The sequence below is a fragment of the Musca domestica genome, unplaced genomic scaffold (assembly GCF_030504385.1).
Source record: "Musca domestica strain aabys unplaced genomic scaffold, Musca_domestica.polishedcontigs.V.1.1 190, whole genome shotgun sequence".
Lineage (NCBI taxonomy): Eukaryota > Metazoa > Arthropoda > Insecta > Diptera > Muscidae > Musca > Musca domestica.
The window spans coordinates 536,506-553,691 of record NW_026712246.1 but is presented as its reverse complement, the minus strand read 5'-3'; the positions used below and the strand labels follow the sequence as shown (position 1 = coordinate 553,691).

The 17,186-nt window shown below is 35.1% G+C and overlaps 1 protein-coding gene across 3 annotated transcripts in view; it reads right to left on the bottom strand.

Moving 5' to 3' along the window:
* LOC131800377 (uncharacterized) overlaps positions 1 to 16,622 on the bottom strand; it is a 34,570-nt gene extending 17,948 nt beyond the window's left edge. The window contains exons 1-2 of one of the 3 annotated variants that reach the window (XM_059121409.1): positions 16,456 to 16,622; positions 6,370 to 7,043 (exon numbers count right to left, since the gene is read on the bottom strand). In XM_059121409.1, coding sequence (XP_058977392.1) covers positions 6,370 to 6,601 — 232 coding nt within the window. In that variant the 5' untranslated portion in view covers positions 6,602 to 7,043; positions 16,456 to 16,622. Of the gene's footprint in view, positions 1 to 6,369; positions 7,044 to 16,151; positions 16,348 to 16,455 lie in introns of those variants that run through there. The other 2 variants (XM_059121411.1, XM_059121410.1) reach the window with 2 other exon arrangements.
* Positions 16,623 to 17,186: the final 564 nt, after the last annotated feature.

Here is a 17,186-nt window from a genome sequence, read left to right as displayed (position 1 = left end):
TTTAAATTTGATCGTGAAATATATATTAGAGCACTCCAGTATTTAAATGTGAATAAATCTTTTGTGTCTCGTTTTGTATCTCGTACGATGAGAAAACATTCGATGTCCAGCAGTTTGTAAACAAACAAAATGATCGTGTTTACTTGCCAAAGAGGTCAGCTGAAAATGTACACCTTCGGTTGGCCACCAGAACTCAAGCGCCGGCCATGGTGATGATGTGGGCCGCCATAACAGCCGATGGTCGCTCTCCGCTCGTATTAATCGACCGTGGCATCAGAATAAATGCTGAATATTATCGCGAAAATATTCTGGAGGGCCTTGGACATTTCAACAGGACTCACTCTGCACCATCGCACTCTGCACGCGTCACCCAAGAATGGTTACAAAATTAGGTTCTTCGCTTCATTTCCAGCGCACAGTGGCCACCAAAATCTCCGGATACCAATCCGTTGGACAAGCAAGCGCTTCGCCGGGAATGGACCGAAATACCACAGAGTAACATTTGGGCAGCGTGTGATGGTTTGACTGGCCGTTTGAAAGTCATATTTCGTGCCAAAGGTGACCAATTCGAACAAATCTAAATTTATTTTAAAAATTGATGCTATTTCCGACATTTCTTGCTTTCGTTCAAAATTTAAAAAAAAATGTAAAAATTATGACCTTAGACTTTGTTGCAATTTTTTTTCTCACCCTGTAGATCCATATATATGTTTCATTCGGTGTTTAATTTCCTGCCATTCGTAATATACACTCCACAATAATAATATTTGGTACCATATATCAGATACAGCCCAGCAATAACTGTTTCAAATTTTGTCAAGATCAGTTTAGATTTGGATATAGCTGTCATATATACCGGTTTCAGGTTTATTATACACCAAATGGTTAATATCAGCTCAAATGGAGTGGATTTTGGAACATACGACTGCATTCAGCTTCTAGGTTGAGTACTTCAAATTTTGAACCAGATATCAGATACAGCTCAGAAATACCTCCGCCCAAATTGGATTGATTTTTTGCATATTCAGCCGAATTTTTTCATTTTTCCATATACCTCTTGGCCCGATAGATGTTTTTTAATACAATTCTTCTCGAAGTCATGTCATGCACTCTATAGCAATGCTATTTGGTACGAAATTGGTCCGTCATAATTAGTATAAATTGACTTATAGTTGGATATAGGTTACCCCTGATTCCAAATTACCACTGCTCTAAAGCCATCATAAGATTCATAGTTGGTATGATCTACTATACTATGATCTACTCTACTTATCATAAATTCCCAATATAAACTTTTATTTGTACGTATACTAAATATGTATAGTGTTGCAGGGTATAATATGGTCGTCCCGCTTGACATTTGTCCTTTCTTTTATGGTTTTCGTTTGTATTTTTTCAAAGTAAAATCCAAGAATTATCCACTTTATACGCACCGTTTCCTATTTATTTTACAATTTTCCAACAATTCTCCTTCTTCTTCTACTTGCAGTCTTAGCCTTTGTCACTCTTGCCCCATTTGTGTTCCAATTTTAACCATTAATTAGAATTGAATGACAACAAAGACATTCAGACATTCGGGAAAATATCATGGCCAACAACAACAACATCAAATTGCCAACAACTGACATTCATCCTTTCACCTGCAAAGAAAGAATGCATTCGTTTCGCAGTCTTCATCCCCTTCCCTCTCTCTCTGAGAATATTTCCTGTAACCATGCCAAAGACAAATCCTTTCTTCTTCTTCTTCGCTTTCATTTCTTCTTTGTGAAGAATAATGAAGACAGTAGGAGGATTTCTCAAATGTGATTCATTGCACAATAATTGAATTTTTAAGGTAAAATGTGAAAGGTTATGTAGGGGTTTTTTATGTTTCCTTCCTTATTGTCGTTCTGAGAGTCACACACACAAAGTCATGAATCAAAACATGAATAGTTTCTAGTCTGGCACATTATCTGATTCCAAGGTTTTCTCCATTATTCATAGACATTTCTTAGAGTTTGCATGAGGGCAAACATTGCAAAATTGGCATGGAATTGCAGTCGAAGGAGGGCTACTAAAAGGTGGTAATTTGTAATTGGTGAATGGGCAAATGCAAAAACAGGACAAATTATGAATTTTAAAAGTCCAGCTAAAATTAGAGTTTCTAGAGCTTAAGTTTTAGGAAGAAAAATTTTTGGGCATAAACCTGAAAATCCATGGAAAAATCAAAACAAAAAATTCAGATCAATAAGCTCGCCTCGAAAGAGAAACAAACACATAAAAAAATGTTTTTGGTCCTTTAATTTTAAAAATTTGACATGAAGTACCTTAAAAATAATTTTATTAAAATCCCACTAAAAAACCTAAAAATTCATTTAATCATGAAAATTCCCAATTGGTCCTTTAATTTTAAAAAAATTCACAAAAATTTTTAAATTTTAAAAATTCATGTCTTTTGGAGTTGGTCATCCTTGGAAAAAAAGATAAACCAAAAAAGTCCACGATTGGTGCTTGAAACATCGCGTTTCTTGAAAAAATAATCATAACAAATCCTAGTTTGGTGCTTGAAAATTTAGTCAAAATAAAAAAGGTCCCAAGTAGGGCGGGTCTGACAATATGATACCCTACCGCACTATGCATAGCTACCCGTTACAAATAAACGTTTATGTTGGAAATTTATCTGAAGTTGATCATACCAACCTTGAAGCTTTTTTGAATGCGTATTATAGCTTTATGACAGTTATAATTTGGAATCAGAGGGAACTAACATATGGGAGGTATATCCAACTCTGAATCGTTTTCCATCAAATTTGACGGAGGCATTTGTACCTCTCGTACCAAATTACATTGCTGTAGAGTGCATGATATGATTAGAGAAGGATTCTATTAAAAAAATTATCGGAGCCATGGATATATGGCAACCGGCAAAAAAATCGGTTGAATGCAAAAAAAAAAAAATCATCCGAATTGGCCTTACATTACATTTTGATACACAAAAAAACCTGAACTCGGAAAACGATATATATGGGAGCTATATCCAAATTCCAACCGAACTCGACTACACTTGTCACAGTTATTTCTCATCTGTATCTGATATCTGGTATCAAATATCATTCTGCGAAAGTGAGTAAGTGATAAACAACAAATCGGATGAAACATATCTATGGGAGCTATAGCTATATCTGAACCGATTTTCAGCACATTTAAAGTATTTGCTTCTAGGCTGAATTCGGTCGTATGTGCCAAATTCACTCCATTTGTCCTGATATTAACCATTCAGTGCACAATAAAAGTAAAATCGGATAAAAATCTTTACGAAAGCTATTTACAATTCTAAACCGATCTTCTATAAAATTTGCCAGAAGTATTTCTGAGCCGTATGAGATATCTCGTACCAAATACTTTTGTTTTGGTGTGCTCATTATGAATGGGACGAAGTATAACACCAAATTGGATGAAATATATGTATGGGAGCTATAGCTATAGCAGATTTTTACAAAATATGAAGTACCTGTTTCTAGGCTGAATTCGGTCGTACGTGTCGAAATACATCCTATTTGAATGAATATTATACACATGGCGCACAATACACTTGAAATAGGACGAATATATATATGGGAGCTATATCTGAATTTAGACCGATTCTCATCAATTTCAATAGGGCTCGTCTTTGGGCCAAATAAATGGAAAATTTCACCTCTATCGGATAATAAATGCCAACTGTACTTTGTCTACGTTCTTGCATAAATCGACTCAGAATATGATTATATGAAGATAATCAAAAGGAACTATAGTACACATTTCTAAAACCACCTCCATATCTCAATACCAGAGACCTACAGTGACATCCATATCGAATTTCATCTCTATCCCTTCACTCAATAACCAATTTAGTACCGAACAATTGTAGTACACATTTCCAAAACCATCTTCATATCTCAATCCCAAATACCTACAGGTCCTCAATATAAAATTTCGGGGTTCCAGCTCTATGGCTTCACCAAATTTAGTACCACATAGTATTTTCCGAACAATTATATTACACATTTCAAAAATCATCTCCATATCTTAACTACAGATACCAGCTCTATTGGTTCTATTCTAATTTTTAATATTTTAATACGCATAAGTACAAATTTCCATAGCAACCTGCATCATACAATCCAATAGAAATTTTATTTACCAAGGATCGGTTTACCCGAATCCAAATTGGCAATTCGTAATTATGTGTGCCCATGTGCAAATTTCCAGATACCAGCTCTATTGGTGCACCCAAATCTCAAGTGAATAAATTTAGTACGCTTTAGTACTATAAGTATAAATTTCGAATACTTCCAAATCGCAATCCAACACTCCGAGAGTATTCTTCTTTCAAAATTTCAGGATACCAGCTCTATTTTAGTACCATTTAGCACACATAAATACAAATTTCCGGTTGTCCCAAAATTTAGATTGTACCAAATTAAGTACCATTTAGTACACAATTTCCAAAATTACCTACATACCTCCGTCCTACATTTCAATAGCAACATTATTTTCAATTGTCAGAATTTCAACTCTATCGGTTCACTCAATGGGAAATTGTACCAAATTTAGTACCACTGAGTACTCATAAGTACGGATTTCCAAAATTCCCTACATAATCCAATTCTACAATGTAACAGTTATCTTTTTTCCAAATTTCAGAATTCCAAAATTTACGTTGTTCCAAATTTGGTACCATTTAGTACACATAAGTACGCATTTCTAAAATTATCTCCGTATCTCAGTCCTACATTGCAATAGTAACTGTTTTTCCAAATTTCAGCTTTTTAGCTCTATCGGTTCACCCGAATCGAAATTGTACAAAATTTACTACCATTTAGTACTTTTCGAGCACACATGTACAAATATTGGAAACTTCCTATATATCAATTCTACACTCGACCAATTATGTTTATTTCAAATTTCAGGATTCCAGATCCATCAGTTCCTCCAAATTCAAATTGCCCCAAATTTAGTACCGTTTAGTACTAGTCGTATACGTGAGTCAACACTTCCAAACCTACGTCTTTACATCTACTCTACTCCTCAACCTTGATTCACATTCCAAATTTCACGTTTTTTGGTACCAAATTTAGTACATTTTAGTACTTTTAGTACACTTTTAGCGCGAATTTCCAAAAACCCTTTGGTACATCCATCATACACTTCATCAGTGACCCTCATTCCAAACTTAAGAGTTCTAGCTCTTGGTACCATATTTTATACCGTTTAATACTTTTTGTACTCTTTTCGAAAAAACCAGCATTATCTGATTCCTTCGGACCAAGGGTGACCATCACCCAAAATATCAACCTTGATTCCCATTCCAAATTTCAAGTTTTTAGCTCTAACCGTTCACATGATACGAAATGGTACCAAATGTAATACATTTTAGGATTTTTCGTACACTTAGAGTGCGAATTTTCAAAAACCATTTCATACATCCGTCATACATCATCAGAGACACTCTTTCCAAATTTAAAAGTTCTAGCTCCATTGCTTCCTCAAATACAAAGGGTACCATATGTAGTACCTTTTTATGCATTTCGTTTCGTTCTAGTACGAATTTCTGAAAATCCAGCCTTATCTGACCCTTTCGGACCAAGAGTCACCCTCACCCAAAATTTCAACCTTTACAAATTTCAAGTTTTTAGCTCTAACCGTTCACATGATACGAAATGGTACTAAATGTAATACATTTTAGGATTTTTCGCCCAATTAGAGTGCGAATTTCCAAAAACCATTTCATACATTCGTCATACACCACCAGAGACCCTCTTTCCAAATTTAAGAGTTCTAGCTCCACTGCTTTCTCAAATACAAAGGATACCATATGTAGTATCTTTTAATGCATTTCGTTTCGTTCTAGTACGAATTCCTGAAAATCCAGCCTTATCTGATCCCTTCGGACCAAGAGTACCCCTTACCCAAAATTTCAAGATTCTAGCCTTAGCCGTTTAGTCTGAGCGTTGATGAATCGTTACTTTTATTCTTTTATTAATATATATAAAATACAAAAAAATATTTTAAAATATTTAAAAAAATATTTTTTTTTAAATAAATAAAAATATATTTTAAAAAATTCACTTTTTGGTCGTCCAAAATTTATGTAATTTTTTAAATTTATTTTTTTTGGTAATCAAAATGTGTTTTTAAAAATTAAAAAAAATGTATGCCTTATTAAAAATCCATTGGTCCTTAAAAAAATATTTTTTAAAAATATTATTTAAAAAATTTGTTTCTCTTTGAAAAACACTTTTTTTTTTTGTTAAAAACTAACCCATGAAGAATATATTCTTAACAATCCGCCCTAATGCCCCCAAAAAATAATCTTAAAATAATTTTTTTAAATATTTTTTTTCTTACCTCTCTGCGGCTTATAGCCATAAATCTCCAACACTGGCAAGCCATCCTCCATGAAACGTCGAACCTGTTGCCAGTTTTCATCGTTTATATTTATAGACTGATCTGCTGGCAGAACATTAACATCCGGTATAAATTTACTTTCAATTAATTTGATATTTTTGAGATTCTGATCGATTTGTAGAACTGAGGCCGAGGCCACCGAGATCACAAGCAAAGACCACTGGAGCCACATTTTGTCTATGAAAGTCAAGAAAAAATATTTCTAAAAATTTTTTAAAAATCTCTTAGGGCGTTTCTAACCCTTTTGCAATGGGTTGCGATAAGTTCGTCAAACTGCACGAAAACGAATCTCAATTTAAAAAATGCAATTTTGATGGCACGACTTTTGTTTAAATATTTTTAGTTATTATTGTAATTGTTGTATAATTATGTCGATTATTTGTTAATAAACATTGTTTAGTATTTTTTTTTTATTTAATTGTTTCACTTGTCGCTTTTGCTTTTGTTTTAAAGACGGAGATCGTTTAGTAGATTGCTTTTGTTTGTTAAATTGGCTGATTATCTTTTCTTTTGTTGTTGTTGTGGTTGTCTTCAAGTATTTACATTATATTTGTTGTTGTTGTTGGAGTTTTACACTTTTTCTATATTGCCACGAATTGTTTGTTAACTGCAAGCTGTAATTATAAAATATCAATAAATATTTTTTTGATTAAATAACCCATTGATCGATTGGCAATTTCACCTGGTTATCTTGATCTCCCTGCGCGTGTGTGTGGCGCAATGGCTTGTGTTATATCCGTGATTGGAAAATCCACTTCGTTATGGAATCTTATTGAAACCAGTGGAGAGGGAGAAAGCTTACGGTTGGAGTCATAACATATCCCACACCTTGAGCTTGTAACAAAGGAAATCAAATCAAGCTCTTAGCAGGTGTATTACATTGTATTTTATAAAGAGTAATTGGGTCACTAGGAATTACACATTTGGTCTATATTTATTTTCCCCAGTTTTTTTCTACCATTTTATCTAATTACACAATTTTCAAATAACACCCTCACCCTCTCCCCCTTTCCTCCATCCACATTAGATATTGTAAACTGCATTTTTGTAATTTCCAGAAAATGTAAAAATATTGTTATGTCGTTTAAAAAAAAAACAAGTTTTTTTTCTCTTCTAATTATAGCTGACAACCAACGCCAGAGAGCAGCGGGTTGAATGCTCCCATTCAAAACTATGTTTTTAGGCTTGTTTTAGCCATAAATGTTTAGCAATTGTTTTTCTGTTTTTGGTTTTCAAAGTGACAACTGTGGTTATGACAATGTTGACGTGATGCAACAGCTAATGTTGTGCAATCGGAATTTGAAAAAAAAAGACAAAAAAAAAAATAAATAAATAAACTGCATAACGAACAACAATCGGAAAAACTAAATAAAAAACGAAGTGAAACTTAAAATAGGAAAAACTGCTTAGCCGGGTATGTGAGGGTTGAACAATGTTTATACGTAACGCGTAATCACTTTTCCCTAAATCAAATTTGGAACAGGAATTTTTATATCCTACACCACACTAAAGTACAAGTTATTGCATCTTTGTGCAGTTCTTTGTAACATGCGGAAGGCTATAAGCAAGAAGGCTAAATTTGGCGAAAATCGATTTAGATATAGTTATAGCCCCAATATATATCCTTCATCTGATATTCAAGTCCCCCAAAGCGGTAGTATACACTTATACAAATATCAAATACAGCATAGATGTAGCCTCGCAAATTAATGAGATCGGTTCCAATTTTGATATAGCTAACCAAATATATATCTTTATCCGCTTTCATGTTTATTTTGTTCCAAATGCGTAATATCAACCTAGATAGGATGAAATTTGGTACAAACCAATTTTCCAGGAAAATGTACAACTTGTTGAAAATGGGTTTCATATATAACTTTAAATAAAATTTGGCGGTTGGCAATGTTAATCATTTAATTTGTTCCAAATAGATTTGTTTACATCAATTTTTGAATATGATATCTCTCAAATGGCCGCCTCTGGCGTTGATGACGTATTGTGCCCTTTTTGCTGCATTTTCCATCGTTTTTGCCAACATTTCGGCCGGAATAGCGGCTATTTCTTCACGAATGTTGTCCTTGAGCTCTTCTACGGTCCTTGGCTTGCTAACGTAAATCTTTGACTTCAAATATCCCCACAAGAAGAAGTCAGGCGGCGTCAAATCGGGCGAACGCGGTGTCCAGTCCAAATCACCAATTTTCGACATCAAACGGCCTGGAAACAAGTTCTTCAGAAAATCGATTGTTATGCGACTTGCGGTGTGCGGTGGAGCGCCGTCTTGTTGAAACCAGAACTGCCTCATACGCTTTCGACGAATAATTGGCATCACAAAATTGGTCATCATGGTAACAGCATGGCCATTTTCATTTTGGAAGAAAAACGGCCCAATGACCATTTTCGCACTAACGTCGCACTAAACTGTGACTACTTCGACATGAAGAGGCACTTCTTGAATCTCCTGAGTATTTTCAGTGGCGTAAAAAACGGCAATTTTGCTTATTTACGGTCCCATTCAATGTGAAATGGGCTTCATCGGACATGATAATTATGTCCAAAAATGCTCGTCATCTTCGGCCATTTCGATGACTCTTTGGGCCCATTCCAATCCACGAGGCTTGTCCGCAGGCAACATTCTTTGCGTCAATTGAATTTTGTACGGGAACAAATGCAAATCAATGCGAATAATCCGTTGTAAAGTGGACCGAGCCATACCCAACTGCTGAGAACTGCGTTTTTGGAATGTTCTTGGGGACCTCTCAACACTGGCTCGTACGGCAGCTATATGCTCGGCCGATCACCTTGGTCGACTTTTATATGGCCTCTTCGGATTAGAAAGAGCCTTAACAGTCGAAAATTTTTCGTATAAACGCTTAATGGTGTTCTTAGAAGGCGCACTTCTCACATTTTTTAATGTTTTAAAAGCACGTTGAGTTTTCACAATTGACTTCTTCTGTTGAATGTAAATTTCAACTATTCAGAGCGTGTATTGGTTCATGGTAAAAATCTGCTTGGACTGACGCTTCAAACGCGGTATGTCATTAAGCGATGTGACATCTCTGTCAAAAGTTATGGCGTTGCCAGATGGGTCCGTCGAATATGGGCAACCCTGTACGAAGAAATGGTCACTTATTTCACACATATAGAGTTATTATTCTTTAAAATGTTGACCTTACGCCGTGAACGTAGTGGAGAGGTAATATGTGCACAGATAATTTCCATTTTCATGCCAGTATTGGTAACAGAATTAGAAGATTGATATTGTCCATCTTTAAGCTTGATACAAGTTTGACAGAAGTATTAAGATAAGAAGTCTCATTCAAATTTGATGCTGCTTCGAGTGTTATTGTCGGAGGGACAGATAGACAGATATGGCTAAATCGACTTAAATGTCATGAATCGGATTTCGTCTAAACAGGAATGGGGTCTAAACTTATTACTTGAAGCAGACATAATTTGGCCCGAAGGCTGAGAATATAAACATTTTATTAAAAAATCAAGAGAAAATTTATAAAATTGGTTTTGAATAGCTTCATTCGACGTAAAGATTCAATAAACTTCCACATTATTTTATTATATTATTTTATAAACATACGCCATAAGCCATGCAATTAAGTTACTTGTTCCCATAGCCAACTATTTATTTAATATCCTTAATTTATACTCGGCCAGAAAGAGATAAATGTATGGATATTTGAGATAAACTAAAGTGGGACAATAAAATTAACGAAAGTGCTAAATTTAATTGAAATTACAACTCCTTTGAGACTTAAAATTAATTAATAACAAAGGGAATACTATGGCAGTTACTTTCATTTTTAAATTAGTATTTTTAATTAATTATTATGAAAATGATAAGAAACAATTTAAATAGTATGAGTCGGTTTTGTGGGGGAAGTACCAGAAGATTTGGTCCGATCGAATCGAATCGATCGAATATTGAGATGTACCAAGTCTGAGTGTAATCGGATGTTAATTTCGCGTTTTATTAGCTTCGTGGATATTCAAAATTTTAATCCTTTGTGGGAGAGGTACCAGAAGGAGTGCCCTGATACATTGCATTTTCACAGCAGATCTTGTGATAGTGAAAATAATGACACGTGTGACATTTGTAGAGAATGGGGTGCTTATTTCGGGTTTTAGGATCATTTTGGTTATTCAAAATTTTGACCTTTTGTGGTTGAGGTAACAGAAGAAATGGTTCGATCTCTACCATCTTTAAAATCGATCTTTTGATGTTGGAAATATTAAGATGTACCATGTCTGAATGGAATCGGATGTTAATCTCGAACCTCGTTACATTAGTATCAAACATTTGTCAGGTAACAAAATTGACAATATCGAGCATGTTGGCAAAAGTGTTTGTGTTATGTATGTATGGAGGTTGTACTAAATTTGTCATTCCGATGTAACTTATCGAAATAATTTTTTAAAGCCTAACTAGTCTAAATTGATCCAGTCCTATCCGTCTGTCTGTTGAAATCGCGCTGGAAGTCAAACGACTGGTGATATAACGCTTAGATTTGGCACAGAGGTGTTTTGGTCTGCAGGCGGATCAAGTTTGAAGATGTGCAATATCGGTCCATCATATCGAGTATCCGTCATGTAACGTTACCTCCCAATATTCGGTATTTTGATGATTGAGACGTTTTATACCGGAATTGTTAAAACTTCGGTATTAAGAGTTTGGCATGGATTCTACTTTTTGAAGAAAAATATTGTCTATAAGGAACCAAGTTTTCCAATAACCCCTATACAACGGAATTCAGCTACATTTTTATCGGAATTATTAAAAATTTGGCGTTTAAAGCTTGTAATGGGTTCTACACGGTTTTTAATGGATTGGTTTCAATTCGGTATTTTTAGTTCATAATGGGTTCTGCATCCGCTGAGAAAACATTGTTTATGTAGGGTTTCGTTTTCCTATAGCTCCATTTAATCTTTTATTTAATTATATTTTTTTCAAGAAGTGTACCTTTCATTGAATCTCGACCCAAATGTCCAATTTGTAATATTGTATATTTCTTATACTATCGAAGGATCTTCAAGGTGTAAAATGTATTTTTTCCTGAAAATACTTTACAAATGTTGTTTACAGTTCGAAAAAATATTGTAATGTGTATTTATTAATCCGCACTTAAACACCCTACTTTAAAGGTATTCACTTTTAGACGTTGTCGTCTCAGCGCATTTAATTGAAATTAATTTGTCTAACGCTGGTTAGTGGATGTGTGAAAAACACGAGCAACTGCGGTCACTCTTGTTTATTTCTTATCTGTTTGTTTGTTTATACCTATTCTAGTCTTTCTTTTGCATTCTCTTTTCTAAAAAAACGAGGTTTATTTTTCTCTGCAGATATATCTTTTTGGTCATACACACACACACGCACACGTTGACAATAAAGCAAAAGACCCCGAAACAGCCTTGTATGCGATCAGATTTAAGTGCAGGGGTCAATTAACCCCTCCAACAGTCGCCCTGCTGCGTATGTCACACACAGACGTGTACGAGTATGACAACTAAGTCTAGTTTTCAATTAATCTGTTGTATGTCAAACAGACGGACATATGTACAAACATACATATGTGTGGACATTATGATGTGGTTATTCAGTCATTTCTGCCCCTCCCCAGTCAGTCAGCCAGTCATTCAATGAAATTTACGATATTTTTATTACGACCACCGCAGAATTTTATTGCGATGTTTGGTTTTTTGGGTGAAAGTTCTGTCAGTACGCAAGAATAAAGTGAATCTTTTGCATTTTATATCCGGAATAAGTACAAAGAGAGAGGGGGAATGATAAAAATAGATTTCTTTGAGTAATTGGTTTGTAGTGGAAATGTATTTTATTAATGCAATTTCAATAATAAATTTATTTGGAAAATTTTATTTATTTATAATCGATGAGAAGAGTACGTCTTTCATTCGTATGACAATGAGTATGGGTGATAAATGCTCTATCTAGCTTCTGACAAAAATGAAACGAATTGCTTATTTTAGCCTTCAATGAATTAATTATATATTTTATAAATAACACAATCTTCAGTGATTAATCATACGCAATGCTATACTGTTCTCAGATGCGTATGATCACTTTTCCAGAAATTCAAATGACAATGTATGACCATTTGTGGTCACAAAATTAGCCGATTTTTAAGCACAAAACACATTTTCAAAAAAAAAAAAAAAAAAAAAAAAAAAATAGAAAACATTTATGAATTTAACATTGTTACTTAGTAATTTGAAACGGCAAAGAATGCTACTCATTAACAAAACATTTTTATATATACATACATAAAAATATTTTAGAAACTTTACAGTTGATATTGTCAAGTTTATTCGTCTACCCGTCTGAATATATGATGACTTGAAGGTATGGAAAGCACCTTCATTGGAGATAAAACTTATTTTATGTATAGAACAAGTAACAAAGTATCGGTCGGTTTTGCTGACAAATGTTCAATTATTTAAAAATATTTTGACTTCTGTTATGATTATTTAAATGTTTAACCCCTTATGGAGTAGGTTCCGAAGGAATGGGCCAATATAGACCATTTCGTATCGGACCTAAATAAATACGACATAAAAATTGCGACGTGCCGGGTTTGGACTGTGTTGTGTTGAAGGAAATATTGGGATGTACCAAGTCTCGAATGGAATTGGATACCAATTTCAAAATCATCACATTGGATCTTTTGTTTGTGGAAATAATGCTTATTTCGGATTTTATAAACGTTTTGGTTATTCAAAACTTTGACCCTTTGTTGGGGAGGTACCAGAAAGAATGGTCCGATGTCTACCGTTTTTTTTTAACAGATCCTGTGTCGGCAGAAATATTCAGATGTGCCAAGTCTAAATGAAATCCGATGTTAATTTCGCGTTTTATGAGCTTAATGGTTATTCAAAATTTCGACCTTTTGTGGGGGAGGTACCAGAAGGAGTGGACCGATATGTTCCATCTTAATGGCAGATCTTGGGTTTAAAAAATATTGAGATGTGTGAAATTTTAAGACAATCGGCTGCTTTTTTTAAAAGTTGTAATTATTCCAAATTTTGAACCTTTGTGGGGGAGGTACCTGGTGGAGTGGACCGATATTGTTCATTTTCACACCTGACCTAGCACTGACGCAAATATTAGGATTTGGGGCAAAATCGGTTTATCGTTTCTCCTTCTGTGCAGAAAATATAATTTTTTGAAAATTTCGCCACCATTTGTGGGGGAGGTAACAGAAGAAGTGGACCGATATATTCCATCTTAGCAACAGATCTTGGGTTCATAAAAATATTGGGATGTTTGAAATTTAAAGACAATCGGACTCATACATCACATTTTATAGGAGTTGTAAATTTTCCAAATTTTGACCCTTTGTGGGGGAGGTAATTGATGGAGTGGACCGATATTGTCCATTTTCACACCTGACCTAGCTTCAACGCAAATATTAAGATTTGCAAAGTTTGAGCAAAATCGGATTATTGTTTCTCTTTCTGTGCAAAATATATATATTTTTTGAAAATTTCCACCTTTTTTTGTGGGGGAGGTACCAGAAGAAGTGGACCGATATATTCAATATTAACAACATATCTTGGGTTAATATAAATATTAGGATGTGTGAAATTTGAAGACAATCGGACTCTTACATCACATTTTATAAAAGTTGTAATTATTCCAAATTTTGACCCTTTGTGGGGGAGGTATTTGATTGAGTGGACCGATATTGTTCACTTTCACACCTGACCTAGCACTGACGCAAATATTAGGATTTGGGGCAAAATCGGATTATCGTTTCTCCTTCTGTGCAGAAAATATAATTTTTTTTTGAAAATTTCGACCATTTGTGGGGGAGGTAACAGAAGAAGTGGTCCCTGTATTCCACCTTAGCAAAAGATCTTGGGTTCATAAAAATATTGGGATGTGTGAAATTTAAAGACAATCGGACTCTTATATCACATTTTATAGGAGCTGTAATTATTCCAAATCGGCTTATCATTTCTCTTTCTGTGGAGAAAATAAATTTTTTTGAAAATTTTCGATAATTTGTGGGGGAGATACCATTAGGAGTGGACCGATATTGCCCATCTCCGAACTCGATCTAAGTTTGATCAAAATATTAGGAAGTACCAAGTTTGGACTAAATCGGATACTCCCTTCGAGAGTTATCGTGCGCACCATCCAGCCAGACAGACAGACGGTCGGACTGGCGGACATCGCTAGATCGATTCCAAATGTTGTGAAACGGATTTGGTACAAAGAGACCTAGGGTCTAAAACCGTTATTTCGACTAGGCACGTTTTGGCCTTATAAATTTATATATACCCTCTGCAGCCATATGACTGAGGGTATAAAAACCTTCTCGGAGGAGAATATTGGTAGGTAGTTTTGTCTAACGAAACTCAAACATGATATTTCACAAGTCGAACTTGATGTGACTGTAGGTTGTTCTAAAAGTCCAAAATTTTGTATTGTTTGCAATAGTACCAAAATTACTATAATCATAGAGCAAATCTATAATTCGGAAGTTTGGCATTTGTTAAAAGGGAGAGAGTATGGATATGTTTACCAAAATTTGATTTCCTTTGCGAAAATTAAAATGATGTGGAGGCTTTAGAATTTAAATTAGCGAAGAGTAAGTGTTTTTGGATCGCGGACGCTGTTTTGTATTATACCAAACAAAAGGCGTAAATAATTTCGAAAATTGTACTATTTCCGTACGATGCAGTTTAAATTTTCCCAATAAAAGTAGGGTGCTAAAACGATGCTAAAACTTATTGGACATGTAGGTCACGGTTGTGTAAACGCCTCAGCGTGGTTGAGTCCTACCTAGAACTGAGAAAATACTTGGTACTGAGAAAATACCCGGGGTCAAAAAATACTAAATTTTAAAAAGTTTTGTTCATATAAGTAACCGGCGTTTACCACTGAAAAGATATTAAGGATTTTCAGAAAATTATGCCGTAGGGGGGCATAAATATGTATATATTAACAGAGATCTTATTATTTGGAGAGATTTTATAAATCTTTCACACAGCTTCTGTGCCTTACATATTATTTTTGAGAAATCTTCTCTTACGAAGCAAAAATTTGAATAAGAGATATGAAGAGTCTACAGAAAATTTTTTCAAAATGTCAACTTTTTTTTATGGGCCACATGCGTAGAGTTGAATGCAACCTGTGTGACATTTTGAGGCTATTGACACCAATACAGAAAGCACTGAAGGAAACCTGTGTTCACTCAAATCCAAACTTTACTCTTCTTCACCCTGAATTATTATTTTCTTGTTTGGTAGCAATAAAATGTCATTTTAGCATCAATGATTTCTTTCAGCTGTCGTTCATAGTCAATTTCCGAAAATTTGTTGTTATTTTTGCACAAGTTCAATTCAGTTTAGATTGGTATGTTCGTTCGTTCGTTCGTCGCTTGCTTTGGTGGCCATAAGCCATTATAGCAATAATCATTTTGGTCGTCATCATCATCACCATCGCCATCACCATTATCGTTATGAACAGCAGCAGTAGTTTATTCGTAGTAGTTGTAACAACAGCCGGCCGGAGGGGAACAGCTGGTGTGGAGGTGCTGCTGCTGGTACTACTGTGGCTGGCTGGCTGACTGGCTGTGGCAACAGCCGCATCAGCACCAATTACAATTGAATGACTTTAATTTATCTTGATTTAAAATTGCAACACACGCACACAGCCATACACACACACACACGCCGAGATGACATACAGATAGCCCGGCAGGCAGGCTGGCTGGCTGGCTGGCCGGCAGGGAGATAGCAAGAGAAGATACCAAACGAAAGAATGGAAGTGATTTCTTTCTTCATCAGTTACTGGGATTTGTCGCTTGGACTGAGCGAGCGTCTTCTGTGTTCATTCGCTTTTGCTTGCTGCTTGTGTCACTTTTATTCTTTTCAATTTAGTTGGGATTTTTTCTTTTTTCGGTTTCTTCTTTTCAAAAAAAAAAAAAATCAATTCTTTAGTTGGTGTTTTTTTCTCTGATTTCTTTTTTTTTTGTTCGCTACTCAATTTACCGAATTATTTTAGTTTATTTTTTGTTGTTGTTGTTGTTATTATTATTTTTATGACTTCTTGATTTGTTGTGTCGCGCTGAACTACTTGGCACTTGGGTTGTCGCTGTCGTCAGCCGTATTGAACAACCGCTCTCGTTGAATTCCCGTTTCGTACTGAAATAAAATTACGAATTGTGTTGCAAACTCCTGTCCGGTGGTAATTGGCCACCACAACTACAGTACTGAGTACTGCTGGTGCGGTGTGCTGTTGGGATTGTAGTTGTAGTAGTAGTGATGGTGATGGAGGCGATGTTGATGATGACGACGACGATAGCAATGGTGTTGGTGCTGCTGATTCTGTTGCCGATGATGATGATGATTGCGATTTTCTTCTGTTTTGATGTAGAAGGCGGCAATGTTGACGATGGACGATGGATATTGTGATTTTTATGTTTGTGTTTATTCGGTTTTTATAACTGTCTGATTGTTTTGCTTGGGGGTACACGGTGCTGGTACATATCTAAATACAACCGACTTAAATTTTGCCTGTCAGTGTATGAAGAGTATTGCCAACTGATCGTAAAATTATAATTTTACTATTTTTTATACCCTCCATCACGGAATGGCATATTAAGTTTGCCATTCCGTTTGTAACACCTCGAAATAAAAATTGTAGGCCCCACATAATGTACATATTTTTGATCAGCTGAAAATTCTATCACGAATTAGCGATGTCCGTCTGCCTGTGGAAA